Here is a 26167-nt window from a genome sequence, read left to right as displayed (position 1 = left end):
GAAAATCTCATCGTCGAATACTGAGAAAAGTTTGCGTATTTCGTGTGGCAAACGATCATTGAAAATGAATGTGGTGTGCACCAGTTGTCTATACATCCCGCTATAACGTTGTTTAATTGTTGTGGTGTGCTTTTGGAAGCCTATGAAGGGTTTTTACGTTGCTGATTGATTTAAAACTGCTGCCTTTTGGTCTACAGTTATCTACAGAGCTAACATGTGTTACTGGTGTCTATTGTCAAATGTTCTGTTTCTCAAAATAGAGCCTAAAGCAGTTTGCACATGTAAAGCATCTGACCGTTTGAATTTTGTTTTGTTACATTCTTCTGGCGCATCCGTCTAGTTTCATCTGTTGATCCTTCCATATCTTAGTTTTTCCTGAAATTTTTGGAGTGAATCATAGACTGAAATAATAATTCGCACCCCAGACCTATCACGACACAGTTATACGGTAAAAATTAAGTGATAACATTAACACTGCGCTACACTATTAAAGGTTCATTGTCTCCTATTCCTATCGCAACGCAGAAGTTTGAAATTTCACTCGAAGGCGTCTCTAACCTTCCTCTGTAATAGTGCAAAAGCGTGGTGCTCTGCGACTTCACCCTCGGGTTCAACAACGCTTCAAACAGCAAGCTGTCGACACATGCATAAAAATGTCAGCGCTCAGTAGTTCATGTGGTGTGTAAGGTGGGTTAATGGTGTCGCATTGGCACCAAATGTCATCACAATTCTACCTAGTGCCACCGCGAGCGTTCCGCACCATGAGAAAGTCGTCACATGCCCTCTTACTCGCATTTCACCCCTTCCTATAACGCCTCTATGATGGAGGTCAGACCCGAGATCGCAGTATTGATATACGGGGTATTCTTGTGGGTGACCGAGGAAAACATTACAGACACATTAGCGCTCATAATTGACAAGAAAAGACCACAGGAGGTGGCATAGAAAGGGTCAATAAAACCACCCTTTCCCTTGGGACGTTGATTCCGAAACATAAGGCCTGCCGACGAGGAGTGATGGTATGGGATGTCATTTCCTTTCCTAGCAGGACCCCTTTAGTTGTCATTCGCGGCACTTTTACAGCACAGCGGTGCGTCGACAATGTCCTACGCCCCTTTTTTGACCTTGATGGCAAGCAATCATGGACTTACGTTTCTGCAAGATAAGGTCCGCCCACACACGGCAAGAGTTTATACTGCTAGTCTTCGAGCTTACCGAACCCTACTTTGGCCAGCAAGGTCGCTGGATCTCTCCCCGTTTGAGAACTTATCTAGAATTATGGACAAGGCCTTCGAACCAGCTCGGGATGTTGATGATCTAACGCACCAATTGAACAGAATTTAACATGCCATCTGTCGGGAGATCCCACAACTTTATAATCAATGCCAAGCCGAATAACTGCTTGCATAAGGGTCAGAGATGGACCAGCCCGTCATTGACTCGCTCAATTTGTTAAGTTCTTTCTATTGAACAAATCGCCCAATTTTTCTGAAATTGTAACCATTTGTTTGCCTGTACATGTACATCACATCTACCGATTTCTGCCCAATTTGGATAATTCCATCGTGCTAGGCAGTTTTTTTCAATAGATTGAAGACTTGCGCCGAAAGACGGGTTAATCCTCAAATGTAAAATCTTAGAAATTTGTTGCCATCTATTGCTGTATGCGGGAACTACCAAAATTAACATTGATCTCACCCCCAAATTTCACTGGGAAGTGAGACCAATGTCAATTTTGATAGTTCCTGTACCAGCAACAGATGGCAACACTTACCTCTAAAGTTTTACATTTTTCTGCACATGCCTTCGATAGTATTAGAAGGTTCCTTTTGGTCGTTAGGTGTACATACAGTTTCATGAGACACTCTTTCAACAACATTAAGACATAATACCGTAACAAATGACATTTTAAAGAAATATTGATTTTTGTTCTTCATTTCCAAGTACAGCATAATTATACGCTAAACACCATTTCCCAGATACAATACGTTTCAATACACTTTATACCAAAAATTTTTTTCATTCGCTTTACATTCTGAACTGATTAGCCTCGCTACTACTCGACACCCTTGGAAAGCTCTGCTGTAGAGGGAGGAGGCTTCAAATTCGCTTCAGGAAAAACTGTAGCATACTGCAATGAACTTCTGGTATCATTATATAACTATATGTGTAACGTGCATACATTATTATATCGAAAAGATGAAACTGCAGTGGAGACAGTAGGTTAGAATAGGGGAGGTGCACCCAAAAAATCATAAGCTGCTTCCTTAGCAGCAAAGCTAGACTGGGATTCACAAGCTGTCGGTCAAGATTAAATATTAAGAATAGGGAAAAACAATACACAACAGACTGGCCTTCTTGTCACATCAGATTAGACTAAAAACTCAGGCTTTCGATGATAAGCCGTTAGCGATCTATGACTGATTTATGACCCGGTCGTAAGGCGTCATATCTCTCCAGTAGTCCTCGGTCACATGAGAAGAACAGAACCTAAAATCTATTCACTGACGAGTTGGAGACGAAAGTGAAGTTGGTTTATATATATATATATATATATATATATATATATATATATATATATATATATATGAATGCGCTGTACGCTCGGTGAGCTTCCATATCCCGGCTCAGAGGAGGAGCGTTTTAAATTCATTGGTACACACAGTTCCAACTGCTTCTGACAAGTACCACTTGAATTCTAAGATGAAACATCTTCAAGCATATGTTGGTAAAGAATGGCTATGGAACTCGATGTAGAGTTAACTTTCTCTCAAAAATGGAAATGCGAAAATATCAACAAAGCCAAGACAATCCGCTGAATGCGCTCCTTGCTTTTTGTGGGGTTACATCTAACAAAATATTTAGGGGTCTGGACAGACAAGGCGTAAGACACGTTTTCTAGCCGCACATCAAGTTAGCAGTCAATACTACACCTGGTAGCTTTGGCCCTAGGTAGGGTCCCTTGAATTTATTGCATCCTGTGTCAGCTATGTCGGTGAATAAATCCATCCAGTTTTCGAACGTTATATAAAACAGTGTCGGTACTTTAAAAAACGCAATTTAGCCAAATCAGAAGTTGCTGAACACAACCTCAAGAAAAATCATGAAATTGTGTTTGAAGAAACAAAAGTTTGTCCTAAAGTCGACCTCTCGTCAAACAGGCCGTAGACAACAGAATTTACAATACTTACTTTAACGGGGTGAGAGGCTACACTTTAGTGCTACATGGCACCGGGATTTCAACACTAACTACAGAGAAATTCGCCGAGCTGTAAGTGCGTAAATTTCAAGGGTCCGCAACAATTTGAATGAAATCGGTTTAGGTCATGCCGCTTCATTTTTAAACTAAGTGAATTATTAAGATTTGTTCATCTTCGCAGCGGTGCTCTTCAGGGCGACTAAACTGCTGGTTTCTCGGGATGCTCTTTCCGTTTATTGTATTGGTACGTCATGGGACAGTTCAAAATTAAGAGTCCCGTTTGGATGGGATCGCTAACTGCCAGGCTGTCGGCAACTTACAGCCATCCTCTTTGCTCATGAAGTTGGGGCGTTTAATTATCTTCATAGTCTGTTACGCAAGGTCTTCAAAAAAATCAGTTACATATTACTGTGGCAGGCCAATTAACTTTCAGTGAATGCTCCACCGCACTTCAAAGTGACATAGGTACAGGACATTATCCTTCAACATAGTCACCAAGTCTGCGTAAACAACGGTCGCAACTTTCTACCAGCCATTCAGATCCACTACGAATCCGCTTCTTGTTCATGGAGCCGACCAGCAACCACTGTGTGAAAATATCTTCCCTCCCAGTTGTTCTTTCAGTTTGCCTAAAAGATGGAAATCGACATCTGCGTAGCCCTGCTCAAATTGTTGCAGAACGAGAAAAGCATACCAAATCTAAAAGAACGCAAAATCTCCAAGATTGGCAAAGTTTTACAGAAGTTCGAAATATGGCGCGTACTTGAATGCGAGATGCTTTTAATAATTTTCACAACGAAATTCTGTCCTGAAATCTGGCAGAAAACCCAAAGAGATTCTGGTCATACATAAAGCACACCAGTGGCAAGACCCAATCAATGCTTTCACTGCGAGATAACAACTGTGAAGTCACTGATGACAGTGGCACTAAAGCAGAGTTATTAAACGCGGTTTTCCGAAACTCCTTCACCAAAGAAGACGAAGCAAATATTCCAGAATTCCAAACAAGAACAACTGCCAAGATGAGAAACATAGAAGTACATATCTTCGGTGTAACGAAACAGCTTAAATCACTTAATAAAGGCAAGGTCCAGATCGAAACCGTATTTCTGTATTTCCAGAAAGCTTTTGACACTGTACCACACAAGCGGCTCGTAGTGAAATTGCGTGCTTATGGAATATCGTCTAAGTTATGTGACTGGATTTGCGATTTCCTGTCAGAGAGGTTACAGTTCATAGTAATTGACGGAAAGTCATCGAGTAAAACAGACGTTATTTCTGGCGTTCTCCAAGGTAGTGTTATAGGCCCTTTGCTGTTCCTTATCTATATAAACGATTTGGAAGACAATCTGAGCAGTCGTCTTCGGTTGTTTGCAGATAACGCTGTCGTTTATCGACCAATAAAGTCATCAGAAGATCAAAACAAACTGCAAAACGATTTAGAAAAGATATCTGAATGGTGCCAAAAGTGGCATTTGACCCTAAATAACGAAAAGTGCGAGGTCATCCACATGAGTGCTAAAAGGAACTTACTCAACTGTGGTTACAAGATAAATCAGTCTAATCTAAAAGCCGTAAATTCAACTAAATACCTAGGTATTATAGTTACGAACAACTTAAACTGGAAGGAACACATACAAAATGTTGTGGGGAAGGTTAACCAAAGACTGTGTTTTATTGGCAGGACACTTAGAAAATGTAACAGATCTACTAAGGAGTCTGCCTTCACTACGCTTGTCCTTCCTCTTTTAGAATACTGCTGCTTACCAGATAGGATTGACGGAGTACATCGAAAAAGTTCAAAGAAGAGCAGCACGTTTTGTATTATCATGAAATATGGGAGAGAGTGTCACTGAAATGGTACAGGATTTGGGCTGGACGTCATTAAAAGAAAATCGTTCTTCGTTGCGACGGGATCTTCTCATGAAATTCCAATCACCAACTTTCTCCTTCGAATGAGAAAATATTTTTCTGACACCGACCAACATAGGGAGAAACGATCACCACTATAAAATAAGGGAAATCAGAGCTCGTACGGAAAGATATAGGTGTTCATTATTTCCGCGCTCTACACGAGACTGAAATAATGGAGAATTGTGAAGGTGATTCGATGAAACCTCTGTCAGGCACTTAAATGTGATTTGCAGAGTATCCATGTAGATGCAGATGTAGAAAATTTACGTTCGTGCCATGAGTCAGGGAAGCTATCTTGTCCAGGTCACCACCTCTGTCATATGCCCCATCCCTGTCCAAACTGTTTCGCACACCACCCACTATCACTACATAGTCCTCTTTTCTAAAGTTCTTACATAAAGACCCTAAGTCCTCTATCACATGACTTAGCCCCGCATTTGACTTGAAGATACTGGCGGCCTGGTACACTGCCCCTAAACTTTCCTGTAACTGAGGGCCTACACCTCACCCATGGCTACTACCTAGCAGTAGCGCTTTGTTCTTCCTAACACTTTGTACATTCCTAGAATTCTTGGCCTCAGTTGAAGTGTGCTGCACATTTCCTGATCCTTATTCTACCTGAGGCTGTTCTCCACTTAACTCCAGAAGTGGTTGATACCTGTTTTTGGTGTTGGTGATAAAACTGTCAGATCGCAATCTCTTTCTTCCTATCCTCCTATCAGCTGCCAGTTCCCAACCACCCTCCTCCCCTCTGTCTCTCTTGATCCTTATCAGTTCCTTCCTTGCTTCCTCTAACTGTGCCTGCAGGGCACAGATATTCCTTTCCTGTTCCCCAATGAAAATGTTCCTACTGCATACTCTGCAGTTCCAGGAGAGAGCCTCTTCTGTTCTCCCAACATTCTCTCCACTGCATCCCTCCCAGTGAAGATATTACCTGCAAGATTGGCAACAAATCCCTCTACTCACTACCCTATAACAGCTCCCACATTTCTCACTCATGATCAGTTTGTAAAGAATAATTAGGTTTAAAGAATGTTTAAAATTTGTCAAGGACACGAGAATGGCTGTATGTAAACAAAAAACGACACAAAGGTCTCACGTGTGCTTGTTGTTTTTGTACTATTTTAGAGACATAGTAACAGGAGAATGAGTTCGTAATTACTTTGCTTTTAGAGAATTTACGTTATCAAGCGTGCTTGGTCAGGTTTTTAAACGTTTATAACTTGGAAAATTTAGGCCTAGATCGCGTCTATCTAACTAGTAAAAAATACGAAATGTGTTAGTTAAATACGATTTAGAAACGTTTAATTACATTTTTATTATGACAATAGACACTGATAAAACTATTAGCTTCTTTTTGTAACGAATTTCACACTATAAAGACAAAATGAACAGAGTTTTTTGTGTTTACGTCTCTCAAAATTTCGGATTATGTCGCGATTACCGGGACTTCAGATAACACGAAGTTTATTTCAAGAAAAAGCTCTGCTGGGACGCTAATATTCAGTTGTGTGACAATAACCGACACTATAGCAAGTATACGAAACAAAGAAAATTTAAATTTGACACTATTTTCTCTTAAATAAGTTATTTTAGCACACGAAGAAAATACCTTTGCTCTCCCTCGGCGGCCATCTTGTTGGCTAAAAACATTGACCCATGACGTGTATGTAAATATTTTTCGCATTTTGACCTTTTGATTTTCAGCGTGTAGCATTTTTACCCATTGTTGCAAGTTGATCAGCCACATTTTTATGCATCTCGTAAGTAATTGCTTAAAATAAGGTACTTCAATACATTTGTGCCTTTCTGTTTAAACAATTTTATTTCAGAGTTTCTCTTATGGTTCTCCTACATCAGTGATGCAGTACCTATTCTATCACTTTAAGTTAAAGATTGTAAGATGACGATTTTTTTCTCTTGTCATTAAGCAACACTGAAGTTCAAGAGAAATTATTTGCTCCATTTTCCGTTAATAAACAATATCTTTCAGCTACTACTGAACAGTTCGAGGATAAATCTTTTTGTGTTGAATCTTACAGTAGAGTAGGTTACGTCATTATTAGTTGGTTTTAAGATATATCTTTTGAATGTTTTTATTTAGGTATTGTGACTAACTAAATATGGCCATATTATTCTGACTCCACTCACGGACAGGTTGACATTTGACATCTAATGATATTGACCTTGTCTTGCTACCTGCTGTTTTCTGTTCGATGATCATCATGTAAACATTAGTATAATGTTTGAGAAATGAAATAATTATGTTGTAATAATAAGTAGTACTTGTGATAATCAGAATCCCATTATTCAATGACAATTGTAATAAGTTATGAGAATCAAACTGAAAATGCAGTCATAAGAAATGACATTCTTTACTAATGTGTGTTGACTGGAGTTCAAGTCACTTGTACTGTATAAGAAGGAATTGCATGTATACTCACATATATTTTTTCTTGAATATCTCCCACAGAAATTGGTTTATATGAACTTCATATTTTGATTGCTTACCCATAATATTACTTTGTATGTAAATGTATCTTTCAGCGATGCAAATTTTCTATTGTATGACAAATTAAATGAAATGTAAGTACTATGTATATATATCAGCTGTGGAATCTAAGATTAATTGTAACATTTTTTTAGATATGTCACCATTAATGTCTTTGAACACATCTGTATGTCATTCAGTGACGTTATGTGTGTCATATTTCGTATGTTCTGGGTCAAGACATGTACTTTATGGTATGCTGTGTACTGAACCATTAGAAACGAATTTGTATAGAGCTACTTTGCCACTAGGTGTCTAGGCTAAACCTCATGTTTACAACTGTACTTCAAGGAAATTGCCACACTTCTGTAATTATATGTGATCATGCACTTTTAAGCCATTTACTGAGCAGTGAGCATATGTGCCTATTCACATAATGTTGACTTTTATATTTAAGTGCATATAACCTATTACTATTCATTTATTCACTATGATTTGTTTCTGTTAATGTGTCATATATGAGACCTTTGATCTCAAATATCAGTTATGAGAACCTGTTTTCTCAAAGGGATGTGATGTCAATGTTTGTATGATCATCATAAATTCTTTGGTACTCAACAAAGTATACTTGTGCCTCTTACTATTACTACTGATTCTATACTGCACCTTTATCTGAATATGAAAAGGAGTGACACACTAAAACATTCCTATGTCAATTATGAGAACCTGTTTTCTCAAAGAGATATGATGTCAATGCTTGTATGATCATCACGAATTCTTTGGTACTCAACAAGGTTACCAGTGGATGTAATGTATGTAATGAGTCCCTGAATCTACTTACACCTCAAACTTGTGTGTCGTCAAATGAAAATAATAACATTTTTGGTGTTGTTATCATAAATGTAAAAAAGCTTGGAATATAATAAACTCAGTCGCCAAAAATAACAAACCAAAAGAGGTAGCTGTCTCAGCAAATGATTTTAACAATTTCTGTATACAGTCAGTTAGGGATATTCAGAAAAATATCATTAAACCCATGGAAACTGCTGCTGAAATGATGGAAAATTGTAATTTGGGGTTTAGGCATGACAGACATAATTTTGTGTTCTTTGAAGTGACGCAGCAGGAGGTTTTAAATATTGTAAATAAGTTTAAGTCTTCGAGAAGTGCAGATATATACGGCATATCCTGTAAGATATTGAAAAATGCTATTGAATGCATTGTTGGCCCTCTAACTTAGGTCATAAATAAGTGTCTGACACAGGGAATTTTCCCCAATGTGCTGAAGTTATGTAGAGTTGTTCCTGTGTATAAGAATGGAGATGGAAAATGTCCATCTAGTTACCGCCTCATATCCCTCACTCCTGTTTTTTCTAAAGTATTAGAAACTGTTACGTATAACCAAATGTGTAACTTTCTAGATAATAATTGTATTATTTCCAATGAGCAATTTGGTTTTAGAAAAAACAGATGGGCCACTCATACTATTGATTCGCTCTCCAGGTATTCGAAGATAAGGAGTTTCCTCTAGTCACCTTTTGTGATCTGAGTAAAGCATTTAATTGTGTGCACCACAAGTTACTTCTGCATACATTAGAGATTTTAGGTTTTCAAAACAGTGGCTTGGGTATTCTTAGATCTTTTTTGGAGCACCATAAACAGATTGTTTGCATTAATGAAAATAGATCCAATATAGCCAATGTCCTGTGTGGTGTGCCTCAGGGCTCGGTGCTTGGCCCACTGGTTTTTCTGATTATGATTAATGATTTACAGTCTAATGTAAGTTCCCATTCAATATTATATGAGGACGATACAACCTTTATCAACAATGACTGTGACATTGAATTGTTAAAAAATATAACAGAAAATACTATCAGTGAATTATAAAAATGGTTCAGAGCAAACGGTTTTTTATTAAATGAAAATAAAACACAGTTCATGTTTTTCAGCTTAAGAGATACCTTATTTCTGAATGTTTCAAAAAAAGTTAAATTTCTTGGTATATATTTAGATGATAAACTTAATTGGAATTACCATATTAACTATATATCTGCTAGGCTTTCTAGAGTAATCTATTTGTTGAGATGGTTAAAAGATTGTGTATCAGATCAGTATATTAGATCAGTATATTTTGCCTTCTTTCAGAGCATTATTTCTTATGGTTTACTATTATGGGGAAACTGTAGCCATGTACATGATATTCTTCTACTGCAAAAAAAGTTGTAAGAATTATCACTGATTCTGGTAGACTAGATTCCTGCAAGCCATTGTTTGTGAAATTTAAAGTTATGACTGTTGTTAATCTCTCTCTCTCTCTCTCTCTCTCTCTCTCTCTCTCTCTATATATATATATATATATATATATATATATATATATATATATATATATACTTTTGTTCTACATACCATGAACAATTTACCAAACCAGCAATTAAGAGAAAATATATATTTGTATAATACGAAAAAGAGGAAACACATTGATGTACCTTTTCAATGTTTAACTAAGTCTTTAAAAAGCTATCATGTAATAGGTTCCAAATGTTGCAATAATTTTCTCTTTGTAAATTCGATTGTCCTATTGAAAAGAACAAGCCAAAACTGTATGAGTGGCTGGTTGAGCATCCTTTTTATTCCCTTGATGAATTTCTTGATTGCAGTCAAAAACAAATAATATTATAAACTTTGGCTGCTCCCAATATACTACATTAATTATTTCATTAGCAGTTCTAGTTACCTATTTGTTAGTAGCTAGTAATAAGCATTAAATTGTTTTTCTCTGCACAGTTGCAAATGGCAGTTATTATAATCTGATGTAATATTTCTTTGTATATAATATGTTTTCCTATTCTTGGTATTCTGTATTCTAACTTTTTCCTGTATTTTGTACTGGTACATTCTCATTGATTTGGTTGTACTACCTCACTTTATATATTGTATCTCCTGTCTATTGCCTATTTATAAAACTATTGTAATATTGTACTTGTAACTCCTGCATATAATTTTGTCTATATTTTGTAATCTGACATTGTCTATTGCTTCTGTAAGCTTAACGACAATAAAATCTTATTATTATTATTATTATCATAGTGTTTATTGTCCCTAAGTATGCTGCACCAAAAACATGTTTCTGTAACTGGTTTTCTGTTTCCAGATGATTTTTATTCTGTTGAAGAACTGTATATAACATTTTGTTATCTTGTCAAATGAACTACCGCCAATTCCAGGTAGATTTGAATACTCACCAGCACAATGATACTTGTGTATTTATTTTCTGTCTCTTTGTGCTATTTTGAATTCTATGTAATATTTATATCCACTCAATTGAGACTTTTTTATGCTTTTGGAGAACTACAAATAAAGTTTTGTCATACTGTCAAATAAAGTGCTATCAATGTCAGATGGGTATGAGTGCTTACGTCCACAAGATGATACTTGTATATTAATTTTTCTTGACTATATTGTACAGCTTATCAGTTACCTGTTATGTACATAATTTATGTAATCTTATGCTTATGTTCATGTATTCTACCACTTTTGTCAAACATCTGATGCTATTTTTCTCAATTTCAGGTGTATGTAAGAATTTTGCAGTTGCTCCTTGCCAACATGTTAGGCAAGAATCACCCCACAAAATTCTTAAAAGTGAGGGTGGGGGTTATGAAAGTTGGACATATTATTATCGCAAGTTGTAGTGAGCGAGCAGTTGTCGAGAGGAGCCGGAAATGGTGAAGTGGTCGGATGCAGGGTGCGGTGGAGAGAAGCCGCACGACATGATAGGTCACAGCCTGCCATGATCATGTTAGTAGCGCTGGAGGAGACTTTGGTATTAAATGAGGAACTTTTTAGTAATTTGCATTTTTTGCTGCACGTAGTTCAAAAATGGCTCTGAGCACTATGGGGCTTAACATCTGAGGTCATCAGTCCCCTATAACTTAGAACTACTTAAACCTAACTAACCTAAGGACATCACACACATCCATGCCCGAGGCAGGATTCGAACCTGCGACCGTAACGGTCGCACGGTTCCAGACTGTAGCCCCTAGAACCACCCGCCACCCCAGCCGGCGCTGCATGTAGTTGTTGGTTGCTTGTCCACTAGAGGGATTTTGTCACATTAGTGTTTGGATACATTCAGAATAATATTCGTATCTTTTTTGTGGTCAGAAACATGTTTATTGAGTATAGACATTGTGGAATAATTAAAAGTCTGTAGAGTTTGTCAGCGTTTAAACATCAGTTTTCTGAATATAGTAAATTAAAAGTTTTTATTGGTTTCTTTCATTTTTCTTTACATTGTTTAGGGTTAGTTGACCAAACCCATCCTGAACATTAAATTTCTATGTATAAAAGTATGGCAGTAATTGTTGCAATTAGTCCATGCATTGCACTCTCATGGATCGGAGTACTGCTTTTTGAAATATTTTTGCTTCTTGCTGATCATCCAGTTGCAGTGGCAAGGCAAGGTAAGTTGTCTGCTGCATACAAGGACATTGCAGGCAGTTGTTAGGATACGTTAGAGGTGATTTTAAAACTCGCAGTCATGTGGTTGAACGTCACACACGTGTTTCTGTACATCTTTTAAAGTAATTATGAACTCGTTTCAACATATTGCTTGAAATATCTTACTATCTCGTGGAGTACCATGAGCTCCAAGTAGTCGTTGGACCATTTACTTAGGGATGGACTGAGTTTGTGAGAAAAGAGCCAGAGCAGCTGCTGGACACCCCTTATCGTTTCAATAGGAGTGTCACTTTTGTCTGCTGTTACGACGAGCTGTGCATCAGGGAGAAGGTGTTTTCAGGGTGATGGCGTGGGTGAAGCAATTTTTGATGCATTCAAACACTGCCCGCATCTGGTCCATCCACAGACTTTTTCGTTTGCCAATGGTGTGTTTGCCAGCAAGGGTTTGTTTTAAGGTACTTGCAAAGCTGCTGCATGTGGAAGATATTTTCTGTACAAATTTATCATGTCTAGGATTCTGCATAATTCTTGGTAGTCTTGTAATGGAGGCAATTGTCAGACGATCTCGACACGTTGTGGTGTAGGCCTTATTCCTGATGCATTTACAGTGTGTCTGAGAAGGTGACTTCTTTCAGAAGGAGTTGATATTTTTCTTGGTTTGTTATGATGCTGTTTTGAGAGGGGGTGTTGAAAACTTGGTATAAGAAAATGGGAGCTTGAAAAGTAACCCGTCTATAAAGCATTGCCATAATTGTACCACGTTTTTTAGTCCATGCCATATGAACATAAATTCGAATAGACTGAGCTGCATGACTACGGCTCTTTTTGGAATTCATCTCACTACGTCGGTTTTCATGGATACGCCATTTTACAATCAAGGACACTAAAAACGGAGGCATTTGCTAGATAGTGGGTGAAGTCCTCCATCTTCGGAACAGAGTATTTGCCTATAGTGCTCGCCTTAAGGTTTCTGTAGCTGCTGCACAGCCTGGCAGAACCGTCATTCTTGTGGATCAGTTTTATGGGTGAATCTTAGGAAGTATAAGAGGGTTCATCCACTGTCGCTTCGGCAACCATTGGTAGGTCAAGTGGTAATCGACATGGTCTGTGACACACTGTGGGCTGGATGTAGTGATGATTTTATGGACTGTTCCATTCTTAACCGAGCATTGTTTGAAATATACTTTGAGGGGTCCTTCTAAAATTCAGTGGGGTCTGAGCATACGAGCAGTCCTGTACTAACCTTTAAAGTGATCAATGGGAGTGAGGTCGTTACCATCTCCATGGATGGTGAAAGAAATGCCAAGTCGCCATATTGTGAGTGTGTCAGCGAGGAGGAGGCGACGAGTGGAGGCTGTTGGCGTAATCTATCGATGTACTACTGTGTCATGAGGAGTTTGCATTTGACACCTTGAGTCTTGTCTCTGATGGTGTTCCTGTGGTGGCATAAATGAAAGTTCACTTTATGCATGACAGAAGAAAGTCGTTGAATGTGGTGCAATTGATTCGTCATGCAGAGGTCCTCATGAAGGAACTGATGATGACCGTCAGGTGTGTCTGCAGGAAATGGGGGTTGGGATGCTGAGAGGGCTACGCTGTTATGCTAAGCCGTAAATGGGACACAGCCATGGACGCTGGTGGTGGAATGGTCGATGGTCGTGTACATGAGGCTGCCGGTGTATAGGTCCAGGACCAAGCTGAAGTGTGAGACAAAATCGACACCAATAATGGGTTCTGTCACATCTGCACTGATAAATGTTCAGATGAACTGTTTGGCGAAGGCGAGATCGAGTGGGAGGGTCTGTGAACCGTAGACTTGGATTGTCAAATCGTTCGACTTGCAGAGATTGGTGGGCACGTAGAGGGGAGTGGCACCTGATGAAGAGGATGGCAAGGTGCCGACCTCGGAACCTACATTGACGAGGCGTAGTCAGCCACTGGTGTAGTTGGACACAACAATTGTGTTATCGTGAAGCGAGGAGGGCTGGTGCAATCTGTTATCTCTGTGAGTGTCGAGGGGCTTAAACATCCAGCATTGTCCGATGCACCTCAGCGAATCCTGCGTTTAGTTTGGAAAATTGTATAGTGGGATGTACTACGTGTGACAGCAGCATATGTTACATAATACCAGTGGAAGCGGCCGTGAGGTTCTGGGCGGTGCAGTCTGGAACCGTAAGACCGCTACAGTCGCAGGTTCGAATTCTGCCTCGGGCATGGATGTCTGTGATGTCCTTAGGTTAGTTAGGTTTAACTAGTTCTAAGTTCTAGGGGACTAATGACCTCAGAAGTTGAGTCCCATAGTGCTCAGAGCCATTTGAACCAGTGGAAGCAGTTCTGCTCAAGTGCGCCATGGTCAGTGACGTGTTGCAAAGGCGCGGAGGTGGCATATTTGACAGTGTTCTGCACAGGTGCAGTGTGCTCGGTGACATGCTGCGTAGGGCCAGGCACGACGCGGTTGGCGATGTCGTGTGCAGGCGGTGCAGGCATGACGCAGTTAGCAGTATTCTGTGCAGGTGCGGGTGTGGCGTGGATGGTAGGGAAGTAGGGATTTGTTGATGCCTTTCGAAAGTTAATGCTATGGCCAGGCATAATGAACTCAAAGTCATCTGGGGTCAGGCAGAGTCGCCTCAACTGGTGGCTGGTGGACCAACGCTTGTACTGCCGTTGAAGTTGTGAGTCGTGCCCATCGCGATTGTTGTCAACATTATTATTGCTTTCTCTTGTTGTATGACCGAGTATATCTGATCGGCGAGCTTAAGGCGTGCGTCAAAAGGATCATCTTCATGAGCGACCATCGCCAGTTGCACTTGCAGGTGTAATTTTACAATCTGCAGAGGTCATAACGTGTGATCAGGCTCAAGGTGGGTGATTTCACCCGATGTGAATATGCTGTCCGAGATGGAAAATCACAAATTAGGTTGGTATGGCCAGAAAGGCGGTAGTTTGAGGTGCATCCAATGGCCAGAAGACTCCCAGGTCGATGTTCGTAGTGATAGAACTGCCGCGCCAGTATAGTCCATTGCTGGCATGACATGATGCTTCGGGGGCGACGTGGTATGGTAGGGGATGCAGCCAGTTGCATGAGTTGCGAAGCTATCGTATTTGCGCGCAGCTTGTTTGTCTCGTCGAAAGAGATTAAACACATATTCAACGGGTTGAATTGCCGTGGCTCGGATGTAACCTGGTTTGTGAAAAAACGGCTTCCAATTGGAATCAAAAGGTACATTGTCACCTTCCATTGTTTGGCATTGTTGTACACTAACATAGCAATGTGCATTGTCACTCAGCTGGCGTCGTGGTCTACCAGTGAAAACTGCGCAGCACAATGTGGGCATTTCGGCAACATTGTCGTTGAGGAATAGACACATATGTGCTCAATTTATATGCGATCGCGATCGTCGGGAGTCACCGTTTTAGACCCACAGGGATAGGAGATGACTACAACGAAAAACCACACAGTCGCAAAACTCCGAGGAATAACACTTACGAACAGGATGAGCATACACGAACGAACATATGAAAACTGTAAAATGAAATGGAATGATGTGTGGCATTGATGGTCGGGAGGCCCAATCCGGGGAAAAGTCGTATTTCAGATGGCGCCACATTGGACGACTTGCGCGTCGGTGATGATGGAATGATGATGAGGACAGCACAACACTCAGTCCACGAGCGGAGAAAACCTCCAACCCGGCCGGTAATCAAGCAGTGTTCCCATATTGCTATAGTACAGGCAATGAAATATGAAACAGTCAAAATAATGTATTTTTCGTTAATAATTTTATCTGTAGTGAATAGTATGTCTTCTGTCAATTATTGCTGATCAAATTTGTTTGATTACTACAGTGAATGAAGGTGCAAATGAAAAGCAATATGTGAATTTTGGCATGTCTGTTAACTGAGTATACGGTGGCGGAAAATTGTATCTGTAGAGTCTAGAAAGGATTTGGAGCTCAGCTATCATCACGATTGGACAGGTTTACTTGGAGCTCTGAAAAGACGTTTTAATTCTGCGGAATTAAGACCTTAAAAAGATCGTGGAAAGTTGTAAAGTATTTACAGACGAACAACAAAGACGAAAGTGTAAATTCCGGATTTTCTGTGTGAACTGTGACTTTTTTGTACAACTTAAATCCGCATGGCATACTGGGAAAAACGTGACCCAGACCTGAACGTTCTAAATGACCGAGTTCTGAAATACTAAGCGAGAATTCTGTTTCACAGGAAACCTATTTGCTAATTACCCGATGACAGGTTAAGGCACATACTACAAGTTGGCTACTGAAAGTGACCGTAATTACGTGTGAATGTTGTAATTGTAACATTCAATTAGATCGGATTTGGCAGTTAATTTGTATCCGAGAAGCGACAATATAAACTAATTTTATTCTACAACTTGCTCTCATTTAATAGCTAGTAAAAACCTGGAGTTCGAAAAGCATTATATGTACCCTTTAGGTATGATTATGCAGATAGTTTATGCTATAGCTTCTCTAGCCGAGGAACATCATTCGTTTTCTAACAGCAGAGAAAGATCAACGAAAGGTGAGTGGAATATTTTTCTGTTGGCGAACAAACCGGCAACGCGCCGCCACAAGAAGAATGCCTTAGAAAGAATGAAAAACAAAACTGAACACCTCATTCATCGATACGCACAAGTACAACCCTGCAGGGCGTATGCAATTAACGGCGTATGCTGGAGCAAAAGGGATGTTCCAACTCATCCCATAGCGATTTCATCGGGTTCAGGGCGGGACTCTGGTCAAGTCAGGAATGTTATTGCCTACACGCTATTGCTTCATAGATGCTGATTTATTACAAAATAATATGTTCTCAATAGTTTGCTCATTTGCTTACTGCATTCTGTAGGTCGTTCATAACAGCGAAGAGCTTGCAGATCAAGAGCTGTGTTTCACAGTAAAAAAGATGAACAAGTGCTCACAATTCTTGAGGTAAACATTTTAGGGTCCATGTTTACTGCACATTTCTCCTTGTTTTGGTATGTACTTACGTCTCTTAAAATTTGGAATAACTTTTTTAACACCGTGTATATTTTACATATATACTGGTAGGAAACCATTTACAAGCTCTGAACGACATGCTGTGAGTTTTTTCGAAGTTTAGTGACTACGAATCGTCTAGGAACGATTTATTACTGTTCATGAAGGACGTCTTTTGACGTGTAATGTATATGCCCATGGAAATAATGTAATGACATACCTTTTCATAAAATATTTTGTGTATGGAGCTGGGGCTATACACAGCCAGATATACACTGACGGAAAAAAAACTGCAACGCCAAGAAGTTGTGCGATATAAACGAAAGTTGATAGGCGTATTATTATTACATCTGAAAGAGTCACTATGAAGATGCAAATACGGTTTGCTTTAAATATAGGCTGCAACGGTCGTTAGCGTTAGTTACGTTTGAGACTGGACGTGGAGAGTTGATGATGTTAGTCAAGAATGCCTTTAAGGCGACAAAGATGCCTTATCAACACCTCACTGGTGAGGACTACGAGAAGCTGGATGTTCCTTTTGCGATATTGCAGAAAGACTTGGCAGGAATTTAGCCACTGTACCTGACTGCCGGCAGCGGTGATCATGAGAATGTACGGTCGCATGTAGACTGGGCTCCGGAAGGCCACGTTGCACAACCGGGAGGGAAGACCATCGTGTTCGGTGTGTGGCTCTGGCGTATCGTACTGCATCTGCAGCAGCAGTTGGCACCATAGTGACACAATGAACTGTCACAAATCGGTTACTTCAAGGACAGGTCCGAGCCAGACACTCTGTAGTGTGCATTCCACTGACCCCAAAGCACTGATTTTGGTGACTTCGGTGGTGTCAACCGAGAGCTCGTTGGAAGTCAGGCTGCTGAGTCTGATAAAAGCTTGTTCTGCCGCGTTGCCAGCGATCGCCGTGTGTTGGTTAGTAGTAGGCCACTTGAGAGCATGAAACAATCTGTCTGCGTGCTAGACACACTGGACCAACAACTGGAATTATGGTCTGGAGTGTGATTTCTTATGACAACAGGAGCACTTTCGTGGTTATTCCACACACGCTGACTACAAATTTGTACGACAGTTTGGTGATGGGACCTGTTGTGCTGCCATTCATGAACAGCATTCGAGTGGCTGTTTTCCAATAGTGTAACGCCCGCCTAAATATCACTGTTTTAATCCAACATGCTCCACCAAGTGTCGAAATATTACCTTGGCCTGCTCGATCACCATATGGGCACAGATGGGACATCATCGGACGAAAACTCCAGCATCATCCACAAAGAGCACTAACCGTCTCTGTATTGAACGACCAGTGCAACTGGCATGTAACTTCATACCACAAATTGACGTCCGATACCTGTACAACACAACACATGCACGTCTGCATGCTTGCTTTCAACATTCTGGCGGTTATCCGATTATCAGTGTACCAGGATTTCACATTCGTAATGACTTATCTAGCGCTTACATTAACTAGTGATCTCGAAATGTTAATCACTTACATATGCTACCTAGACAAACGTATTCCCGCAATTTCAATACTTTACATTCTTTGCTGTCATAATTTTTTTTCCATCATTGTATCTTCAACGAGGGGCGTTTGAAAAGTCCGTGCAAAAATAAAAACTACTTACGTGTTTGGGGAAAACCTTTTTTTATTTTTCGACATAGTCTCCTTTTACACTTATACACTTTGTACAACGCTGTTCTAATTTGCTGATCACTTCCGAATAACAGGAATTGTCCAAGTCTGCAAAACAACTATTAGTTGCTGCAATCATCTCCTAGTTTGAATAAAATCTTTGTCCCGCCAGCCATTTCTTCAAATTGGGGAACAAATAGTAGTCCGAGGGAGCCAAGTCTGGAGCACAGGGGGGATGTGAAACGAGTTGGAGTCCTACTTTCATTAGTTTTGCGACCACAACTGCTGAGGTGTGTGCTGGTGCATTGTCGTTATGGAAAAGGACTTTTTTTCGGTACAATCGCCGGCGTTTTTCTTGCAGCTCAGTTTTCAAACGGTCCAATAACGATGAATAATATACACCTGTAATAGTTTTAGCCTTTTCCAGATAGTCGATGAGGATTAACCCTTGCGAATCTCAAAAGACAGTCGCCATAATCTTTCTGGCCGAAGGAATGGTCTTCGCCTTTTTTGGTGCAGATTCTCCCTTGGTAACCCATTGTTTAGATTGTTGTTTGGTCTCAGGAGTACAGTAATGTATCCATGTTTCATCCACAGTGACGAAACGAAGGTTAAAGTCCTGCGGATTCTTCCTGAACAGCTACTAACCATTCTTGCAACACTTGACACGATTCCGTTTTCGGTCAAGCGGAACCCATCTTACGGTTAGCTTTCTCATGTTCAAATGTTTGTGCAAAAGATAATTACCCATGCATTCGAGATGCTCACAGCACTAGCACCTCAACTCTTCTGTCATACATCACCATATCATAGATTTTATCAATGATTTCTGGAGCCGTAACCTCCACAGGGCGTCCAGAGCGTTCAGCATCACTTGTGCCCATATGACCACTCCGAAAATTTTGAAACCACTTATAAACTGTTCTAATCGAAGGTGCAGAGCCACTGTAATGTTAATCAAGCTCCTCTTTAGTCTCCTGAGGCGTTTTGCCTTTCATAAAGTAATGTTTAATCACCACACGAAATTCTTTTTCGTCCGTTTTTGACTACCTTGATTCACACGAATGCTAAACACAAAGAAATACACCAATATGGCTGAAACTTGGTGTGCGTTCTTTCCAAAGATGCTACTAACTAAACATGGCCTCGATACGCGCCGGTGGTGCCATCTCTCGGACTTTGAACGGACCTTTCAAACGCCCCTCGTATATGACGGTAGCCCTATACACAGGCAGATATATGTAATGTGTGACTCCTGGTCACTAAATTTCTGAAGATGTCCCGTGTCTGTCAAGTGAAACGCATCAGTTGCCAGCAGCCATAAAATGCTTAACAACCAATGAAATTCAGTTTAAGAGAAGCCTAAAGGATTTATTGTTGGCCAACTCCTTCTACTCCACTGAAGAATTTCTCAGTAGAATCAAGCTATTTTTGTGTATATAAAAGTACAATCTAACTTCCGCGCCATTTCAGTGCAGTAATGTGTTCATTGTAAATAAGTATTGCAGTAAATGTTGATGGTGTTGGGACAGCAATAAGCCACAAATTTACTTTCAGTTCCTTTATTCAAAGGGTACCGTTACCGGTTTCGAATCGTTGCGATTCATCTTCAGACGGTTTACACGCTTTCCTTATAACATGTGGTGTGTTTTTTTACAGATTAATTGTCCTAAAATATAACACCATCAACATTTGTCTTCAAATAAGAGCCATGGTCTCCAACTATGTCATCATATGACAAAATTGCAGCAAATATTGTAGTAGTTATATTATATGTTTATTACATTATAAATAAATAAAACATTTTTTTTAATTTTTAAATGCAGTGCATTAATGCGATCTTAGTAAATGAGTGTTCCAAAATGATTCTTTCATACAGTGTTCATTAAAAAAAATGAGGATTATTCCACTTGGAACTTGTGGAAGGTACATTAGCTTATCTGTTTTAGTTGTAAATATTTGTCATGTATTATTGCTTTTCTGACACGTTCTACATCCTGGAGGACCTCCTCACTGTGGATCAATTGGAATGAAAGTAAATCTAATCTAATCTAAAGCAAAGAAAATTTGTATGCGAATTGTAATGCTTCAAAATTTTCATTAAAATATTAGTTATGTTTTATACTCAGCATATCAATCCATCCACTATTTAGAATGCTGTGTTGCACAAATTGCTAATTTTTTGTTCTGATGAATGCAGAGAATTTTTTTTGATTGTATTGACATAACTGCAGTGGGGAGAAGTCAGATTATATGGCGTGCGAGTGATCGACCCCACTGAACTCAAGAAGGTATCTTGGGCCTCGAAGCGCCGGTGTCATCACTGCTTTTTCTTCGACTCAGCGTAGGCTGCACGTGTGGCGCGCGGGCGGCGACACCTGCGGACCACAAAGAGGCAGAGGAAGACTGGCGCCAGTGCGCAGACGACGACGAAGGCCGCGACGTCGAGCAGCAGCAGCTGCCACCAGCTGAGGTCGAGCGCCGCGCTGCGCATGTGCGGTGCGCCGCCGTGCCTCAGCACGTACTCCGTCCAGTAGACAGCGCGCTCCAGTGGCGGCTGTGGCTGGTCGCGGAACAACCGTGACAGTTCCGCTGCCCGCTGCCGGTACCTGCAACGTCACGCCAGTCGCACAGCACCACTAGAGACACACTGACTTGGCGCCACAACGGTAACACAAACACACACACACACAAAAAAGAAAAAAAAAGGACGCACCACGAAGGAATTATCAAAATGGGACAGAATTGGTAGGTGTCATTTACAACTACAGACAAACAAGTGATTACAGTTTCAGAAAAAATCGGATGATTTATTCCAGGGCAAGTGCTTGGGAAAGTGCTTCACAAATTGAGCACGCCGATAACACGTTAGTCCACCTCTGGATAATATGCAAGCAGTTATTCGGCTTGTCATTGATTGACTCAGTTGTTGGATGTCCTTCCAAGGCATATCGTGCCAAATTCTATCTAACTGAGGCGTTGGAACTTCAAACTTTCGAGCTGATTAGGGGGCTCTACCAATAACACTCCAAATGTTCTCATTTGGGGACAGATCCGATGACCTTGCCGGTCAGAGTAGGGTTTGACACGAACGAAGACAAGCAGCAGAAAGTCGCTGTGTGCGTGCTGGCATTATCCCTTTCAGACGATGTGGTTCCGTTTGAACCTACCTACGACTGTCTTACTTCGTGGCAAATGCCAAATGCACATTAACTACATCTCTAGCTACCTTCCACGCCACCATAGGTGCTGCCCTCTAGAAGCTGCAGCTTGAACTACTTCATATGCTTCAAATCTTAGCAGTTAGACGACCAAACATAGGAGCCATTTTTGACTGCGGTCCACGACTGTCTGTGTTTTCAAATTGTGACTGAATTTGTCTCTATAAGGTATGTTCAATTATACTCTGCGTATTGCGATAGAAATTAAATTTATGTACTTATTTTCACGATTGTAGTAGTGGTTCCTTTTGAAAGCACTGCGACTCTAAGAGCAACATGACTAGCTGTGGCCAGTTGTTGTATTTACTCCCCTCCCCCACACGGATCCTGTATGACCACATTCCGTTCCCGCACCTCCTCCTTTTCCTCGAACGGATACAGATCCTCTACACCTCCCACAAACTTGATCCCCCTCACCCGCTTATATCTCCCATCCTCTCCCACCCCCGTCCGCTGCCGCACCTGTATTCCCACATCCCACCTGCTCTCCATCTCTCCACTCTCCATACCCTCGCATAAGGTACCTTCCGCCAACTCCGCCTCCCTGATGATGCCCGCATCCCCTCCATCTATCCCTCCTACCAATTTTGATCCTCCTTTTCCACCCCGTGTTTTTTCCCAAGGGCACACTCTCTCCCTTCTCTCGCTCCTCCCTACCCCCCTCCCTCCTCTCCCCCAGGCTTCCCCTACCCCCCTGACCTTCTTTCCTCCCCCTCCCCTCTCGTCTGTCACTGGCATCTACACCCGCCCTTCTCCCTCCTCCCCCACCTTTTCCACCAGGGCAGGTCCCTGGACTCGTACATGACCAGTGAACATTCACGCGCCAGAGATCATTGCCATTGGTTTTTTGTGTGCCATCGTGTTAGTGCCTTAGTGTTTCACCATCCGTGCTCCTCGTTCACGTGTGTCATTTCTGTCATCTATGTTTGTGTATCAGTGCTGAACGTTTTTTTATTTCGCTACGCCTGTGAAGGGCTCCATGTGTTTTACTTTGTGTGTCTACTATTTGCTATCCACCAATTTGTTTTTGCTTTTCTATCTCTTCATCTGTACTACTTGTAATGTCTGTGGCCGAAGAGTGGCGTAGTTTTGCCGCTGCCGGCCTACCTTGTATAAGGTATAAAATGACAATAAAGGAAAAACAAGGTATTGTATTTCCAGTTTCACACGTTGTACTCTCGCGGAATAAATGAAGCCGAAATTCTGGCGTGCCTTTTGAAAGGGTTTACTTTTGATGACGACTCAGAGATTGAAAACAGCAGTGAAAGTGGAGATGATTAACACAAAATGAACAGTTGCTCAATGACCAAATAAATATTGGAAACCAGACTCTAATAAAATAATTTATGAAATTACATGAAATAGAAAAGAGCCCTTTCCATCCTTCACCCTCTCCCACTCTCCCACCCAATCCCCCTCCCTTCCAGTTTCATTTCATTTCTTGCTCCTCACTTTCTCCTCCAACTCACACTTCATCACACTACTAAACACTTATGTCCACTCATCATGGCTTCTCCCTCACCCACCGAAAAGAAATCACCGCTAAACTTCACCACTCTTACACAGTACATAAATACACAGCAACATAATTAAACAGAATTACACTCATACAATAAACTAAAAAAAATGAGTAAAGGTCAAAGACAAACTAATAGCAATGTTATGTTGGCAACACTACAAAACGCAAACCACAATACATACATAGAAGAATAAAAACAAGCAGAAAACAATCGTGTGCGGAAAAGTGTGCTGTGTAAAACATAAAAAATGCTTAATTCTACAGAGCATCTAAAAATTAGACTGCAACTATCACTGTATAAGGAGGAAAAGCATCAATGATGTGCTAGCAGACGGCATTTCACGATGTCGGCGAGAAATCAAGCGGAAATCACCTTAAGTAAAAATCAACATATAGCTAAATAACTGTTTTTCAATCTTAAGGCAAATCAAAATGTAAATAACTCAATTACAGATCACTGGTGATGCTTTACCTCAAGCAAGCGAGACGCGTCTCGTGGAAACAAAAAACATGCACTTCTTTGTGGCTGCAACGACAGAACGAAAATACCCTCAACAATTGTAAAGCAACTACGGACAACATGGCCACATAAACCAAGAATTGGAGATGATGTGTTACCTAAATACAGTGATCTCGATTTGGCGATAGTACGCAGTAACAAATAGTTTTCCAAGCTAATCAGAAATTCCTGGACGTCAAAGCGTATCATGAGCAAAAAAATAAATAAATAAATTAATTAATTAAAAAAATGTAAAACTGGTGTACCATATAAAAAATATACAACAGAAGCAAAGCATCTACCAATAGATAGCACCTCAAGGAACTGTGTATCCTGAAGCACAAAGAAAGAACGTCACAGAATCAGAGGGATGTGTGTTCTCTGTCAAGTAGCCCTACGCCTACCCGAAGAAAGAAACTGCATTTTATTTTACCACCAAAAAGACGGTATTTCATACACAGCGGCTGCATTTGAAACCTCCCCATATGTGTTCAGTTAATGTATGTGACACGTGTTTTTCACATTGTTCTGTCTCGACGTACGTCTAATAATCTAATTAAAAAAGAAAATTCAAAAAATCTAATATTTAGTGTTTCTGGTCTGAAAGGGTTGTCTTGATGAAATGTAAGCCGAGGAGGGTTGCCATGAAGGCCAACAAAACGGAGCGTAGAATATCGTCGACGTACTGCTGTGCTGTAAGGACACCAAGAAAATGGAGAGAGATTGTCTTGGACATGATACAGGATTTGTGGTGGACATGATGAAAATAAAGGCGTTTCTCGTTGCGGCGGGATCTTCTCGCGAAATTTCAGGCACCAACTTTCTCCTCTGAATCCGAAAATATTTTATTGTTGCCGACCTACATAGAGAGAAACGATCATAATAATAAAATAAAGGAAATCAGAGCTCGCACGGAAAGATATAGGTCTTCGTTTTTCCCGTGAACTGTTCGTGAGTAGAATAATCGAGAATTATTCTGAAGCTGTTTCGAGGAAGCTTCTGCCAGGCATTTAAGTGTGATTTGCAGAGTATCCATGAAGACGTAGATGTATGCTGACATTGCCACAAGTATAATGTGATTCGTCATTCCAAATCACCCGTTTTCAGTCATCCATTGTCCATGGGAACAGTAGCATGTTGGTACAGAATACCGCTGACGCCCACAATGCACAGCGACGTGCGCAGTGAACAAAGAGTTGTAAGCTGGCTGCGGTGGGAGTAAGAGCAGTTCTAAGATCGTTGTGACGTAGCAAGGCGGTCCTCGCTTAGTATTACGAAATAAATTGTAATGTTAAGTCGATTTCAAGTGAATTTGTATAAATAAATCGTGTTTAATCTTTGTGGTGTTACTGATTTGGGCAGACAGAGATCCTGAGTCGTCATAATTAAGATTATTGCTCAACAAAGCTAAGCATTACGGTTGGCTAAAATAGTATCAAATTATCCTAGATATAACACTGTTCATATTGTACATGAAGAATTATCAATGCAGTTGGGCATTAGAAAGTGTGGCGACGCATGTGTCGGACTACGATTTCATCACTGTCTTCGGCTACATCGGAGAATACAACATAGCAACATCGTGTGTGCATCAGTTATTTGCGACAGTAGTAGTTCGTATCGAACTGGATTCAACATTGTTTAGGACTGATTAGGAAAGAAACTGTGAACATTATTAACAAATTTAAATTATGAATAGGCATCAATTATAATGAACAGTGATTATTGTGAACATTATTACAATGGCTGACACAGAACAAAACGATGGTGACATTATTAATGAGGAAGGGCAATTCGACGATTCAGTTAATGTAGAAAAGAGTTGTGAACTCGATCATTCCGCGAGCTGTGTAAGAGAAGATTTGTGATTCAGACACAAAAACGCATAGTTCAGCACCAGCAGAGTTACAAAATGGGAATTAGTTTTCATTTACTGTTGCAGATATTGCAAAAGAATGAAAAACTCGACCAGCAAATGGAAAAACTTAATCGGGAAACTGAAAAAACTAATAAATAAATCGAATAAATGACTCAAGAGATGAGGGACAATTGTGTGATGAAACTGATAATGTTTGAGTAGAACTTACTAATACACTTAGTCAGAAAAAAAGATGAATTCCGAAGACAAGGTAACAAGAAGCGTAATGGACTCAAAACTGAAATTCAAGACATGTAAATGCATATTTACTAACGATACAAACGAAGTACCGAGACA

General features: G+C 40.4%; 2 protein-coding genes across 5 annotated transcripts in view; both read right to left on the bottom strand.

Annotated features, from left to right (window-relative positions):
* Positions 1-20926: 20926 nt before the first annotated feature.
* Positions 20927-26167, bottom strand: part of LOC126416372 (UDP-glucuronosyltransferase 2C1-like) — a 279400-nt gene continuing 274159 nt past the window's right edge. The window contains exon 3 of the mRNA XM_050084053.1: positions 20927-21015. The gene's annotated coding sequence lies outside the window, so the exon portion shown is untranslated. The remainder of the gene's footprint in view (positions 21016-26167) is intronic.
* Positions 21000-26167, bottom strand: part of LOC126416328 (UDP-glucosyltransferase 2-like) — a 348774-nt gene continuing 343606 nt past the window's right edge. For all 4 annotated transcript variants that reach the window (XM_050084014.1, XM_050084005.1, XM_050084023.1 and 1 more), the window contains one exon: positions 21000-21322. In XM_050084014.1, coding sequence (XP_049939971.1) covers positions 21034-21322 — 289 coding nt within the window. In that variant the 3' untranslated portion in view covers positions 21000-21033. The remainder of the gene's footprint in view (positions 21323-26167) is intronic.

Source organism: Schistocerca serialis, chromosome 1, assembly GCF_023864345.2.
Source record: "Schistocerca serialis cubense isolate TAMUIC-IGC-003099 chromosome 1, iqSchSeri2.2, whole genome shotgun sequence".
NCBI lineage: Eukaryota > Metazoa > Arthropoda > Insecta > Orthoptera > Acrididae > Schistocerca > Schistocerca serialis.
This window is presented reverse-complemented; position numbering and strand designations above follow the sequence as displayed.